The sequence below is a fragment of the Crinia signifera genome, chromosome 3, assembly GCF_055691185.1.
Source record: "Crinia signifera chromosome 3, ASM5569118v1, whole genome shotgun sequence".
NCBI lineage: Eukaryota > Metazoa > Chordata > Amphibia > Anura > Myobatrachidae > Crinia > Crinia signifera.
This window is the reverse complement of record NC_139219.1, coordinates 97,799,851-97,813,988: the sequence shown is the minus strand read 5'-3', so window position 1 is coordinate 97,813,988 and position 14,138 is coordinate 97,799,851. Positions and strand designations below refer to the sequence as shown.

General features: G+C 41.4%; 1 protein-coding gene across 2 annotated transcripts in view; it reads left to right on the top strand.

Moving 5' to 3' along the window:
- Nucleotides 1-14,138, top strand: part of AHCTF1 (AT-hook containing transcription factor 1) — a 63,636-nt gene that overhangs the window by 40,131 nt on the left and 9,367 nt on the right. For both annotated transcript variants that reach the window (XM_083176257.1, XM_083176256.1), the window contains exons 28-32: nucleotides 1,067-1,246; nucleotides 1,382-1,664; nucleotides 3,095-3,185; nucleotides 6,923-7,002; nucleotides 8,764-9,242. In XM_083176257.1, coding sequence (XP_083032383.1) covers nucleotides 1,067-1,246; nucleotides 1,382-1,664; nucleotides 3,095-3,185; nucleotides 6,923-7,002; nucleotides 8,764-9,242 — 1,113 coding nt within the window. The remainder of the gene's footprint in view (nucleotides 1-1,066; nucleotides 1,247-1,381; nucleotides 1,665-3,094; nucleotides 3,186-6,922; nucleotides 7,003-8,763; nucleotides 9,243-14,138) is intronic.

Here is a 14,138-nt window from a genome sequence, read left to right as displayed (position 1 = left end):
TATCATCTTTTACGTTATCTCCACTTTATCTCTTCACCAGGCTTAATACATCTGCCCCCTCCGTTCCTTATTTTGAAGTTTGCCTAATGACCATGGCCTCTGCCTCTGTGATTTTTCAGAGTTGAGGGCTTTGTCTTGCAGGCTGCATTTTCTCCTAACCTATGACAGAGCTGTTCTCTGTACAAAAGTTGTTTTGGTTTTACACCTAAACCATGAAACTCTTTCCTCCGTTCGTGACTTCCTGAGACCAGGATGATCTGTCTTTTTTTTTAGAAGTAGCCTGAGCTTTGCAGATTTAAATGGATAGCGCACATTCTCTGCTTGTTCTTTTCAACACACAGAAATGTGGCTGGCTGACACCAAAGCATTCTTTGTCGAATTTGCATCTCCTGTGCAGGGTAATTGGGCACCATAGTGGGTGTCAGCACATTCAACTAGTATGGTGGCTATCTCCTCTACACAAGGCTTTGGTGCAGGTCTGCCTTGCAACATACTAGTCCTCTATCTGCATGTTTGCTTATTTTTGTCACTTTTGCCCACTTTGGGAGGACAGTTCTGCAGTCAGGCAGCCTGGGTGTTTCCTACCCTGAGTGTGACTGTTGAAGGTCCCATGATCCAGTGTCTCACAGACAGGATAAAAGAAGAGTAGGTTTTGCTCACTTACCATTAAATATTTTTATCTGAATTAGGCTTGGGGGCACTGCGTTGCCTCACTCTCGCCAAGTGGTGTTTAGTCTTTAATGTCTTCTTTTTTTCTATTGGTTTGTTTTATTCTAACTGTTTAAGAGTCCAGTATGGGGATATAGCAAGTATTAGCATAGTTACATGTTTGGGCCTGAGAGGGAGAGCGTTCAGGATTCAAAAAGTGCCAGCTCCTACAATCCCATGGTCTAGTGTCCTCCAGCCTGATTTCAGGGAAGGATTCGATTATAAGTGACCAAAAATACTCCATAGACATTAAAGATGGGTTCTTAAATGTTGTTTTTTGAACAGCGTTACGTGTTCGCTTTTCTTACTGAATTTAAAGGTTACCTTGACGGTGTATTTTTTACATTTTTCTCTGCAGAAGGCAAAGTCCATGGTTACAAGCACCGCTTTTATTTCACATACTCCTCAGTCTATACTAAGGTCCACTCCTCTAGCCTCTCCTTCTGTGTCTCCTGGGAGATCGGTTACACCTTCTTTGCAATCCAAGGAAACCAAAATCTCTTTTATGGATCAGATTAATATCAAATATACTAAAGGGGTAAGTCTGTTTTAATGTACTACATTAATGGCTAACTTGCAAAATGAAAATGACTGACATAATTGTGCATGAGACTCACAGGGAAGTCTTTTACTAAATAGAAGCATTTTTGTTCTGGGTTTTTTACCACAACAGATTTTATCACCTGATAGAGATCTGCCAACCTCGTCCCCTAAATGGAAATATTCTCAAGATAATACCTGGGCAGAGAGCTCGGTAACCTTTATGCACCACACTTCCACCAAAGACAGCGAGGAAATGGAAGAGTCTTCATCTGTTATCCAGGATGACAGCCCAAGCAAAACAGAAGTCAGTAAAGATGCAAGCAATGTGTCTGCAAAGTCTGATCAGACAACCTTGGAGTATCATGATGCTGCCACACCTGAGGACTTGGAATTCATGGAACCAGAAGAGAGAGGTTTGTGGTGGGGGGGGATTGTCAAAATATTATGGTATAGCATAGATATCAAATGGAGATCTAACATGGTTTTTTAGCTTTCCATCCCGATTTAATGTTGATGCGCACTTCCATTCAACTGAATTCGAAAAGCCAAAATAGACAGTGCAGCAATGACTAGTGCAGATTGAATGTAGATGGTATGCATTGAATGTAAATCGCACAGGGGTAAGCAAAAATTTCATAGAAATCATATCTAATGCTGTGTACGCACGGTGAGATTTGAGATTAGGTTTTGACTATATAGTCAAAATCGTTTTCGGATAGCACCGTTTTTTTACCTTGCTATCCCGATGCGCTCGCTGCGCTCGTGATGCCTCGGGCACGGTGCCTCGCTATGCTCGGCACATTATTTTATTCTCCCACCACGCCCTAGTGGATGGTAGGGCATGAAATACCGCCTGTCGGCACATGTTGGCTCACAAAACAGTGAAACACCCCATGTCAACCTTTTGACTGTCGAACTAATGACCTGTCAAATTGATGACCATTTGACCTAGAACCATGTTGACCTTTTCCCATGTCGACCTAATGACTGTCGACAATCATGCTGTAGACCAGGCATGTCCACCCTGCGGCCCTCCACCTGTTGTGAAACTACGCATCCCAGCATGCCTTGCCATAGTTTTAGCATTCCCTAATAGCAAAACTGTGGCAAGGCATGATGGGAATTGTAGTTTCACAACAGCTGGAGGGCCGCAGGTTGGACATGCCTGCTGTAGACCAAATGACCGCACCCCGCATTATGTATGACAAAATAATGTGCACATTTACTTTGCATTCTTTGTTATGGGTCAGTTATATGAAATAAATGTAATTTGGGTTTCCTCTAACCCGGATAAGTATTCAACTGATAACCTGCTGTAGTAATAGCAACACTGTTCTCTACGTTTAACATGTGGTTTACAATCGACAGATTCATTTTAGAAACCCTGGTGAGGTGTGTTTATTTATTTATTTATTTATTTATTTATTTTTTGCACTCTCCACAATATCCGAAATCTGTCACACCTTTATAAAAGGAACTTCTCCTAAAGTTGGTTTAGGATCTGAACACAATCTGTGGCAAGAGACTGTCTTTCCACCCTTACGTTTTTTTTGTAGGTTGGTTGTGGACACTTTGTAAGTTACACTAGGTGGGTCACCCTTAAGGGGCCTACACATGTAGAGATTTTCTGGTTGATTCTAGATCACTCGGCACACAGCGATATTTCAGCGCTGTGTGCTGAGCGATTTATCAGGGCCAGTGTGAGAACACTGGCCCTGACTGATTAATATCCAGCATGCTTTAATATCCATTTGTTTTTGGTTTTTTTTATAAATGTGTGAATACATATTTTTGAATATTGTCTCAAGATGTTTTTCACTTTTCTTCTACTCCACTCACTCAGACCTTGAACGAGGGAACATTGAATGTCTTTCCTTACTTGAAAATGGTTCCACTGTACTGCATCAGCAAGAACTTGACTTGCCAGTTGATAGGTAACGATGGATAATTTTACGCTTGCTTTCAGTGATAGCCAAAATTATTTATAGATCTTCAGGTTATAGAGCTTGATGATTTTTTTTTTTTGGTAAATTGTACATATCAAATAAGAGTAGAAAGAAAGGAAATTGAAGAAAAGGGAAGAAACCGAAAGAACGGACAGAGAAAAGGGAAAAAAAAGACAGCAAAAAGTCAGACTCCCCACTAGCCTGGAGTCAATAAAACTATGCACGAACAATAATATAAAATGCAAAGAGAAAAGAACCCTATACTTTTTAATCAGAGAATTGTGATGGTCTGTTTCTTTGTAAGCCATCCAGGGATACCATGTGATGGTGAAAGCATTCTTTTGCGTGGTCAGTGCAGAGGTCAGATCCGCCACAGCCGCATAATGGTCTAAGCGTGCACACCACTCTCGCATACTGGGGGCCACCATCAACTTCCAGTGTACAGAAATAACTGCCTTCAAAGTTAGGCACAACAATATGTCAAAGGTTTAAAAGCCAGAAACTAGGTGTTAATGGCATGGTCTCACCTAGGGTATTAGCAGTTTATACCACTTTCTGCCAGAATGGTTGGAGCAATGTTGGGCAATCCCACCAGATATGCGGGAGTGTTCCTACTGCTGTTCCACACCTCGAACAGGTATTAGGGACTCCCGGATATGTATTAGCCAGTATGCTAGGGCGGCGATACCATCAAGTTAAGACATAGTGGGTTTCCTGGATCAAAACATTGGTCGATGAGGAAAAGACTACGTGAAAGATCTTTTCCCAGTCACCCTCATCAATCTGGTCACCAAACTCTAATACCCAATCCACAACAAATTTAGTTGGAGAGGAGAATCTACAGTATGTTCAACAATGAGTTTGTAAATTGTAGACAGATGACGCAGGTAAGGTTGGGAGAGGCATAAACTTTCAAGTACAGTAGCTGACTGGCTGCCATTTGCAGGAGAGTGCAAGTTCCCAAGAAAATGCTTAACTTGGAGATATCTCCAAATGTCTTTATTGGGTAAGTCCCACTTGGATTGAATATCAGGAAAGCGCAATATACCTGACAAATCAAACTATTGATTTAGAATGTTTGTTCTCATCAAGACCTAAAGGAGTATTACCTAGTGGAAACAAGGGATTACCAAATAGCAGCAGTGGGAAAATTAGAGATTAAATAAGGGGTTGTGACTATGCCAACATGCAAAGGTAGGAAGTGCAAGTGGATGTAGTACAGATGGAATGTTAAGAAGCCCGGGTGAGTTAGAATTTAATAGAGGGAGTGAGGCCATTACAACATCTACCCACTGTTTTCTATCGAATTCACGGCTATGGTCAACAATCTCATAAGGTGCTTTCTGCTGTAGAGAATGTCATGTTTGAACCTAAGTTTACATCCCACCCAAATAAAACCTTTAACCATCTTTTTCAGGTCCATAAACCAGGTGGGAGGGATGGCAATTGGTAGAGTCTGAAGGAGATACAGGACTCTGGGTGAAATATTCATCTTAATGACTCCTATTCTACCCAACCATGAAATAGTCTTCCCATCCTGATTACAAAGGTCTGAGCTTAGTTGAGCAAGTAAAGGGGGGAAATTAGAGTGGTATATCTGGCTAAGACCTCTATTCAAAAATAACCCCCAAGTATTTTAATTGGGTGGGATGCCGCCTGCAATGTAACTTCAGAGCTTATAGACTTATCCAGGTTAACCTTAAAATTAGAGAGAGAGCGAGAGTCCCAAAACACTGAAATTCCCCTAGATGTTTTGGTACAGAATTCAATGGATTAGAGATCACTGCAAGAAAAAAAATCAGCAAATAGGGCCAACTTGTTTTCTTACCACCCACACAATCCCTGTATATTCACTTTCTGACAAATGCTGCTCGCCAGAGCCTCCATGCAGAGAACAAATATCAGTGGCGTAAGATGACAGCCCTGGCGAGTGCCATTGGCAATCTGAAATGAATCTGATAACTAGGAGGGGAAGCCCAAAGGGCTAGATAGAAGCGCTGGTTTGTATGTGTTTGAAGGATCGCACTTATGCACACTGTTGCTGCCCCCTGTCAGAGTTTGTGTAACTAAGGCAGAGCAAGAAAAGGATAAGGACATGTAGTTTGCACTAACATGTACTATCAGGAGGCGCAGTAGTGTGCATCACAATAATAAACAATATTTTTTATCAATGTAAAAAAATTATTTAAAACAATAAAAAATGCAATAATAACAATACATATATGTGCACTTTTAGAAATTTTTCAATTGCAACTGTATAACAGACATAAATACAAGACAAACAACATTTAACACACAGAGGCTTTTTTGAGCATTGTTAGCTGGTATGAGGCTGGATAGTAGAAAGTCATTCAAGGCAGTGATTACTTTTGTTTAAGCAAGGCTTTTTATAGTTACCAGTCCCGCACAGTTACAAGAGATGGATCTCAGGAGGTGGTGTGTCCGGCTTGATTTAGTGTCCATAGGTTTGGATGCACGGTTTCCTCTGCATAATTAGAGGTGCTCTCCTGCTGAGTATGGAGAAGTGATGAACAGCTCTGCAACACCAACCAATATAACAGCTACTCAGGCTGATACGAGTAGCAATGAACTGCGGTAGCTGGGTCAGGTACTCGATGGTCAGCTCCTGAGATCCATCTCTTGTAACTGTGCTGGACTGGTAACTATAAAAAGCCTTGCTTAAACAAAAGTAATCACTGCCTTGAATGACTTTCTACTATCCAGCCTCATACCAGCTGAATATGCTCAAAAAAGCCTCTATGTGTTAAATGTTGTTTGTCCTGTATGTATGTCTGTTATACAATTGCAATTGAAAAATTTCTAAAAGTGCACATATATGTATTGTTGTTGCATTTTTTATTGTTTTAAATAAATTTTTTACATTGATAAAAAATATTGTTTATTATTGTGATGCACACTACTGCGCCTCCTGATAGTACATGTTAGTGCAAACTACATGTCCTTATCCTTTTCTTGAATCTGATAACTCCATTAACCCACACACAAACCCGCCAGGCTACAATATAAAGCTTGGATTCTTTGAAAACCCACTGTACCCAGGCCCATGTGCTCCAACACACCAAGTAAAAAATCCTAATCCATCCTGTCGAATGCCTTTTCCGCATCTGTAGACAATAGAATAGGAGATCTACATTGAGATGCTTGGTGAATCCGGTCAAGGATATTAGTACTGTTGTCCCTAGCATCGCGGCCAGGTACAAAGCGTCTTTAATAGATTCGCTATCAACTTTGCAAATAGTTTTCGACATTCAACAGGGAGATTGGTCTGGAGCTCAGGGCCGGGTCCTACCCCTCTTTAGGTATAATGGATATGTGTGCAAGAAGAGATTTGGAGGGGGGGGAACAGTGTTTGGTCAAAAACCTGATATAAAGGCGTTAAGCATCAAGGGGGACAAAAGATCATAGAACATACTAAAACAATTGAGGCCTGGAGTTGTACAGTTTGGCGTAGACTTAATCGCAGTGGCAAGTTCAACAGAGGTAAAGGGAGCTTCCAAAGCAACAGCTTCCTCCTCCGATAGAGACAGCTGAAGTATTCTAAGAGGCACGGTGCTTTTTGCTTTAAGTATAGCATATGGTTAGGTTGCCAGCTACATCGGTATGTCCAGAAAACTATTTTGTCAGCTAAAAGTTACGTATTTTCGTTTTGCGCACCATAATTGCTTTTGGGTAATGCAAGCAAATCCATTTTTATTTTGTTGCAGAGTTTCAGAAGAAATAGAATGCAATGCACAGCCAGTTGTATTTGAACCAGAATCTGTTTCGTCTGCCAAGGACTCTGCATGTAAGTAAATAAGGAGCATATTGGCTGGTACCAGCCACTTTATCACTTCACCAGGCTTAATAAATTCTAACTGTCAAGTTACAGACTGGGTTTGAAAAATGAGTTGGGAGCTGACTGGCCAGTGATAAAGTACCAGCTACTTTATCACGTCACCAGGCTTAATACATCTGCCCATGAATGTTCTAAATGGAGTGCCAATTTTGAGTCTCTGATTTAATACAATATATGGTGCTTTGTTTAGTGCTTTATGGTGTGTACACACGTGAGATGTGCCATGCGATGCGATCCCCGATGCGATCGCATTGCACGGCAAGCATGCAATTTTGACTATATACAGCAGATTTGCACTATATAGTCAAGGCAGCCAAGACTTTCTGCCGTGCGATACGGGAGCACGCATTGGGATCGCAAGGGTTAAAACCCTTGCAATCTGCATGCGATACCGATGCAATTCTGACTATTTAGTCTGAATCGCAGGGTGATTGTACACATGTGTACACACCATCACACCTTTAAAAGGTCATACACACCTTGATGTTACATAGTAGTTTAGGTTGAAAAAACTTGCGTCCATCAAGTTTTTGATTACGTTATATCCATGGATGTTTTTATCTAATTAATAAATGATTGTCTAGCCTTAATTTAAAGGACGTCATTGTATCTGCCGACACCACCTCGCAGGGAAGAGGTCCACAATATTACTGCCCTTCTAAAGGTGCATACACGGGGCAATATGATCGCTGGCAATATATTGCTCAGCAATCATAATATTGCTCAGTGTCCCATTTCATCAGCAACCAGAGATGGTCGCTGATGTAAATTACACACTGCCGGGAGAAGAGGCAGGGGAAGTCGCTGGTCGGTGGAGCATGCTCCTTCGACAAGCGACCATTAGGGGGCTGAAAACGGGAGCGCGCACCGGGCGATTTATCGCTGGTGCACACTCCAATCGCTGGCAATATGGTCGCCTTATTTTTTTGGGGGGGGGGGGGGGGGGGGGGCGTGAACATTTGGCTAGTCTTTACACATAGCCTAAGGTCTCCATCCCTTTTATCAGTTTGGTTGCTCTTCTCTGGACTCCAAATTCTAGATAAGGTCTAACACAGGGGTGGCCAAACCTGTCCTCAAGATCTACCAACGGTGCATGTTTTCCAGGCAAACTGTGGATCTATAGTAGGAATGAATGCAGCAGGTTTTAAAATGTGACAGTTAGTAATGACTACAGCTGTGCACCAGCTAGGTGATCTGGAAAACGTGGACCGTTGGTAGATCTCGAGGATTAATTTGGCCACCCCTGGTCTAACAAGTGCCCTGCACAATGGTAATATTACATTGATGTCTAACTTCCATGCTCCTTTTTATACAGGCTAGTATCTTATTTGCTGCTACCTGACACGGAGTCCAAATTGACTATAAACTGTGGTGAAGCACCATGTGCTAGGTTTAACGCCATAATTAAGGCATAGGGACTATGGGATACTGTAAATACATTTTGTAATCCGTTGTTCTCTGCTCAAGTACTAGCACCTTATGTACACCAAGGTGCTGCAGTGTTCCAAATGGTTTCCTGGGAATAATTCACAGTAAATTCACAGCAAAAATCCTATATCCGGAATAGCAATTTTATTAATTTATTCAAGTGAACACATTAATGTTTGCACAATATAATTATCTCAAATTCAGATGTTTTTGTTTTTTCGAAAGTCTATTGTACCTAATTCATTGAGACTTTAGCCGATGTTCTCCATCTTTTATTTGCAGCAGTTATCAGTATTCATGATAGTGACGAAATTGAGAGTGTACATTCTGAACACCTTAAAGAAATGGCAGTAACTGAAGAAGTACATTCTGGACATCTTAAAGAAATGGAAGTGACTGAAGAAGCAGTACATTCTGAACACCTTAGAGAAATTGAAGTGACTGTAGAAGCAGTACATTCTGAACACCTTAAAGAAATGGAAGTGACTGAAGAAGCAGTACATTCTGAACACCTTCAACAAATCGAAGTGACTGAAGAAGCATTACATTCTGAACACCTTAAAGAAATTGAAATAACTGAAGCAGTACATTTTGAATACCTTAAAGAAATTGAAGTGATTGATGAAGCAGTAAATTCTGAACACCTTAAAGAAATGGAAGTAACTGAAGCAGTTAAATTTCAGTTTGTGGAAGAAAATGTTTTATTGGATGAAGACCTTCCAGTTGCCACTTCTTCATTGACTCACTGTGTGGAGGTTCAGGTAATTCTATTGAATGGCTGACACGTTCACTGTAATAACCAGTTTAAATGAATTGGATACCTTAGTCTTATCTATAGTAATCTTTTGGTTTTACAGATATGTCAACATTTGGTTATAGACATGGCAATGCCAGTGCTGAACAAATCAGTTGCAATGGTGACCAATACAGCACCTGCCTTTTCAGGCCAGTATAATGTTTAAGGGAAAATTGAGGTACTTTAGTATTACTTACTCCATTGTGGGGACACTAACACAATGAGCTATAGAGGTGCAAAAACAAGGGTACATAAAGAAAAAATTGAGCTCTTGTTCATCTGTTTTTCTGATCTTTCTCCAGAGCATAAGGGATGGCCTCCAGTGTCCCCTGATGGACTATTAGAATTTTTTAATGCGTTTACAACAGTATTAATCAAATTTGTGTGTTTTGAGATGGCTGAAGGATCTGCCTATTAACATTGGCTATGAATAAGCTCCTCCCCTCTGCAACCTCTAGAAGTGCATCAAGTTGTTGAGCTAGCCCCCCTGGTGTCATTTTTTTTTTATTCAATTTATTTAATTCCTTGTAAGTTTGTGCTCATCTAATACTTAGTGGCTGGACTTGGAGTGTGCAACTTTAAAGTCCTATGCCCAGCATTGTGGCATAGTTGGCAGGGAGATCCTCCCCTGCTTCTTGTTTCCCATGTAGGATGTTGCTAAGAGCAGATCTGCCAGTGATTGTTGCTATCACCCTAGCCCTTTGGAGATGGCAGATGCCATATTGCAGGTCTGTCTCTGGAGCTGCTCACCTTCCCCTAGGATAGGAGTTGTGCATGCTCCACAGGCTGCCTGGAGCAAGATTAAGTGATTTCCTCTTAGAGGAACGTTTAGGTCTGTACGGCAGAAGGTGAACTTCATGGGTGGAACTTAATCTTGACTCTGCCTTGTGATTTATATGTGTGGATCTGTTCCTTGAGAGAACAGGGTTAGACTTTCTGCTGTCTTCCAGGGTTTTCTCTTCTGCTTGGCCTTAAGTTTTTAACAAATTGCATTTAAATCAAATCATATTTTAATTTTTTTTTAATCATACCATATAACAAAGAAAATACTTGCAAACTAGAGTAAGGAACTTGCAATAAATAGCAGAATAAATCACAGCATCTCCCATAGCATAACAAAATCTAACCCATTAAAATGAGTTTGAAGAGCTGTAGAAAGGACAACAAATACAGGGATATCTGTTCACACATGGGCATACCAAAAAAAGGGAAAATGTACGTATATACAGAGTATGGAATGTAGTAGAGGTAGTTATTGACCTATATAGTCAAGGAAGCTGCATAACCAGAGACCACTCCCCTTGCATATATAGGTTGTGGCCACATATCCCAGGTATGCTCATATTTACCTTAAGCGTTATTTGGAAAAAAAAAAACTTATGGACCAAAGTAATGTTAACTAGGGAAACCCTAGTAGGAAATACTGAACCCTGATTAAACATCCATACACACCTTGGCTCACATAAATTGCATTTTAAAGCATTCTGTTTTATTTATGTATTTAATTAATGGTTGTACTGCCAGTAGCTGTCTGAATTTCCTATGATTGTAAATTTTAAACCCACTTTATCTAATGGGGGTGTTTTCACAATTTAAATGTGGTGGTTGTTGTTCATATATGTGTTTGAGATGTGTGCTAAACTGTTTTTGTGCTGAGCAATTTGGGGTGGGCGATTTTCCCGGCGTCTAGATCGCCCATACAAATGCAGCAATCTGTGCTAAGTGACTTTGCTGAACAATTTTAAGCTAAGCAATACAAGGGAGTGGCTCATGGGGAGAGGCATCGGGATTGGCTCTAAAGGTCTAGATTAGTGGTTCTCAGCCTCGGTTCTCATGTACCCCCAACAGTGCATGTTTTCCATGTCTCCACACAGAATCACAGGTGAAATAATTATCTCCACCTGCATTATGCACGATGTCTTGGCTCTCTGGTAACTGCAACCTTTCTTCAACAATGACCTCTGAGAGTAAAGGAAGTGCATCTTGTCTAGATGGTCTGACTGCAGCATTTTTGTTTGTTGTTGAAGCTTCTAATGGCTGTAGACACTTGATCTTGATTTGTTACAAGATGTTCTTCGGAAACAACTGTGGTTTCCCCAATATCAGCTTTGTTGGCGGTAAATTTTCTCACCCTTTTCCGAGGTTTATCCATCATTTCCTCTTGCGACTTCATATTTTCCATTCTCTCAGAACTTTTTTGATCAGTCTGATTTTGGGATTTAATCCGTGACCATCTCAGCCTCTTAGGAGAAACAGGTGGGCTGGAGTCAGGCTTGTTTGTGGCTTGGAAGGCATTAAGTTCAAAATGCTTTACCAACTAATTTACAGCATTTTTCCCCCTTCGGCTTCTAGATGGTGTAGTAAATGGCTGCTCAACTTCAACATTCTTAACAAAAGCTTCTTTTTCACTTTGAGGTACCGTCTTCGATGATCTTGTTGTTCTGGTAGGCGTCACAGGTATGGAAACGTTTAGCTCGACAGGATCATTGTTTATTTGATCAACTGTTGCTTTCCCTCTACGTGTTCTTGATGGAGAGGATGGCATCTTTGGTGTAATTTCTTCGTCTAGTGGTCGTTGCTCTGCCACGATCTCGGTTTTCTCAGATACAGAACTCTATGTCCTTCTAGAAATCCTTATTGTACTAACCGTTAGCTGTTCCTCAGGCACAATTGGTAACGTTGCTAGACTTTCTGTAGTTTCTTTGGTTTTTCTTCCACCTTTCCTGGGAGTGGTTGGGAATTGAACTTCTGAATCATTAGTACTCGGAGTCAGCTTTGTTGATTTCCTTAAACTTCTGCGTGGGTTTGGAGGTGAAGATTTTTCTTTACTTGGTGAAGTCTGTAGTTTGTTGGATTCCGTAATTGATTTTTCATCTTTGTTTTTAGGTGGTGTTAGTGGAACAGATAGATCATCAGAGTGTGTTTGCTGCATTTCTTTTCCATGTGATATAGAAGATGTATGAGAATTTTTCTTTGCAGACTCATTTTCATAAACCGTCTCACTGCTAATTTCTGCCGTTATATCCTTACTTATAGTAGCTTTCAAACCAAATAAGGCTTCTGATATGGGCTTTTTAATTGGCTCAGGCACACAAGGCAATATTTCCATATTCTTTGCATCTTGTTCACTGCAAATACTGAGTTTGACTAACTGGTTTGGAGGTGTGGTCTTCCATAAGTGTACCTCATGACCACTACATTAATTTGCAGAGTTCCCAAGTTTTTGATGCAACCTATTGTCCTGCCTTGACTGCGGGTGCCATGACTATCCCAGGGATGTGTTAGTCTGGAGTAAACCCACCCTTGCCAGTGTGAACCCAAGGTAGGCCTGTCACCCCGGTGGCTCTGGATTGACCTTTGCTGTGCCAGTATGCAGCTGTCTTAAATTATGCTAGATCATTGTGAGCTTCTGCCTCTGTGCCCACATATTTCAACAAGGTACCTATCTAGCCCAGGACCTTCCTTGGATGACTCTTATTTGATGGTTGTTGAAGCCAGTCTTCTTGAGGGCTTGGGTTTTCTTCCTTAAGCATAGTGCCGGCCATAAAGCTGGTCTCTGCTCAGAACTACCATCTGGTGTGGAACATCTATATGCTGTGTTTTTAGAAAAACCTGTACCATACTTATGCCCCCCCCCCTTTTTTAATCTGTCTGCAGAAGGTTTGAAACAAATTATTTGAACACTTTGTAATATTCATGACAGCAGATAGAGTTAAATAGTTTAAACCCTTCCACCCATTTTGAGCAAATGGTTTGATTTTAAAATTCCTGAGATGATGTCCAAACTGTGGCCCTCCAGATGTTTGTTTATTATTATTTATTTATTAGCAGTTTCTTATATAGCGCACACAGATTCCGCAGCGCTTTACAGAGAATATTTTTGAACATTCATATCAGTCCCTGCCCCAGTGGAGCTTACAATCTATATTCCCTACCACATGTACACACACAGACATTCTAGGGTTAATTTTTGTTGGGAGCCAATTAGCCTACCAGTGTATATATATATATATATATATATATATATATATATATATATATATATATATATATATATATATATATATATATATATACTGTGGGATTGTGGGAGGAAACCGGAGTACCCGGAGGAAACCCACGCAAGTACGGGGAGAATATACCAACTCCGCACAGTTAGAGCCATGGTGGGAATCGAACCAATGACCTTAGCACTGTGAGGCAGTAATGCTAACCATTACACCATCCGTACTGCCCAGATGTTGTGAAACTACACATCCCAGCATGCTTTGCCATAGTTTTAGTACTCCCTAATAGCAAAACTGTGGCAAGGAATGATGGGACCTGTAGTTTCACAACAGCTGGAGGGCCATAGTTTGGACATGCCTGCCTTAGACTGTATACACATCCCCTTACTCAACAATGATACCTGCACTCAGGCTAGCTAAACACTCAGTGGTCGTGTGACTGCTAGTTGTTTACTTCTATCTCCTCTCCCTGTAGGGAGCAAAGGGGACATATGACTGTTGAAGGTCTGGAGCATGGTTTCTGCTGTGGGATGCAGTTAAAATCCCGGCGGTCGGGGTCCCGGCGTTCAGAATCCCGACCGCCGAAATCCCGACACATTCTCCCTCCGTGGGTGTCCACGACACCCCTGGAGGGAGAATAAATTAGTGTGCCGAGCATAGCGAGGCACTGGGCCCGCTGCGTGGCGAGCGCAGCGAGCCCGCAAGGGGGGGTGATCCACGTCGTCCCCCCCACCACCCCTTGTCGGCGTTTCGGCTGTCGGGATTCCGGCGTCGGGATTCTGAATCCTCTGCTGTAAGGCTGCAATCTCTTCTGCCCCTGCTTAGGTCCGCATTCACTATCTGCAGCGTTAGGG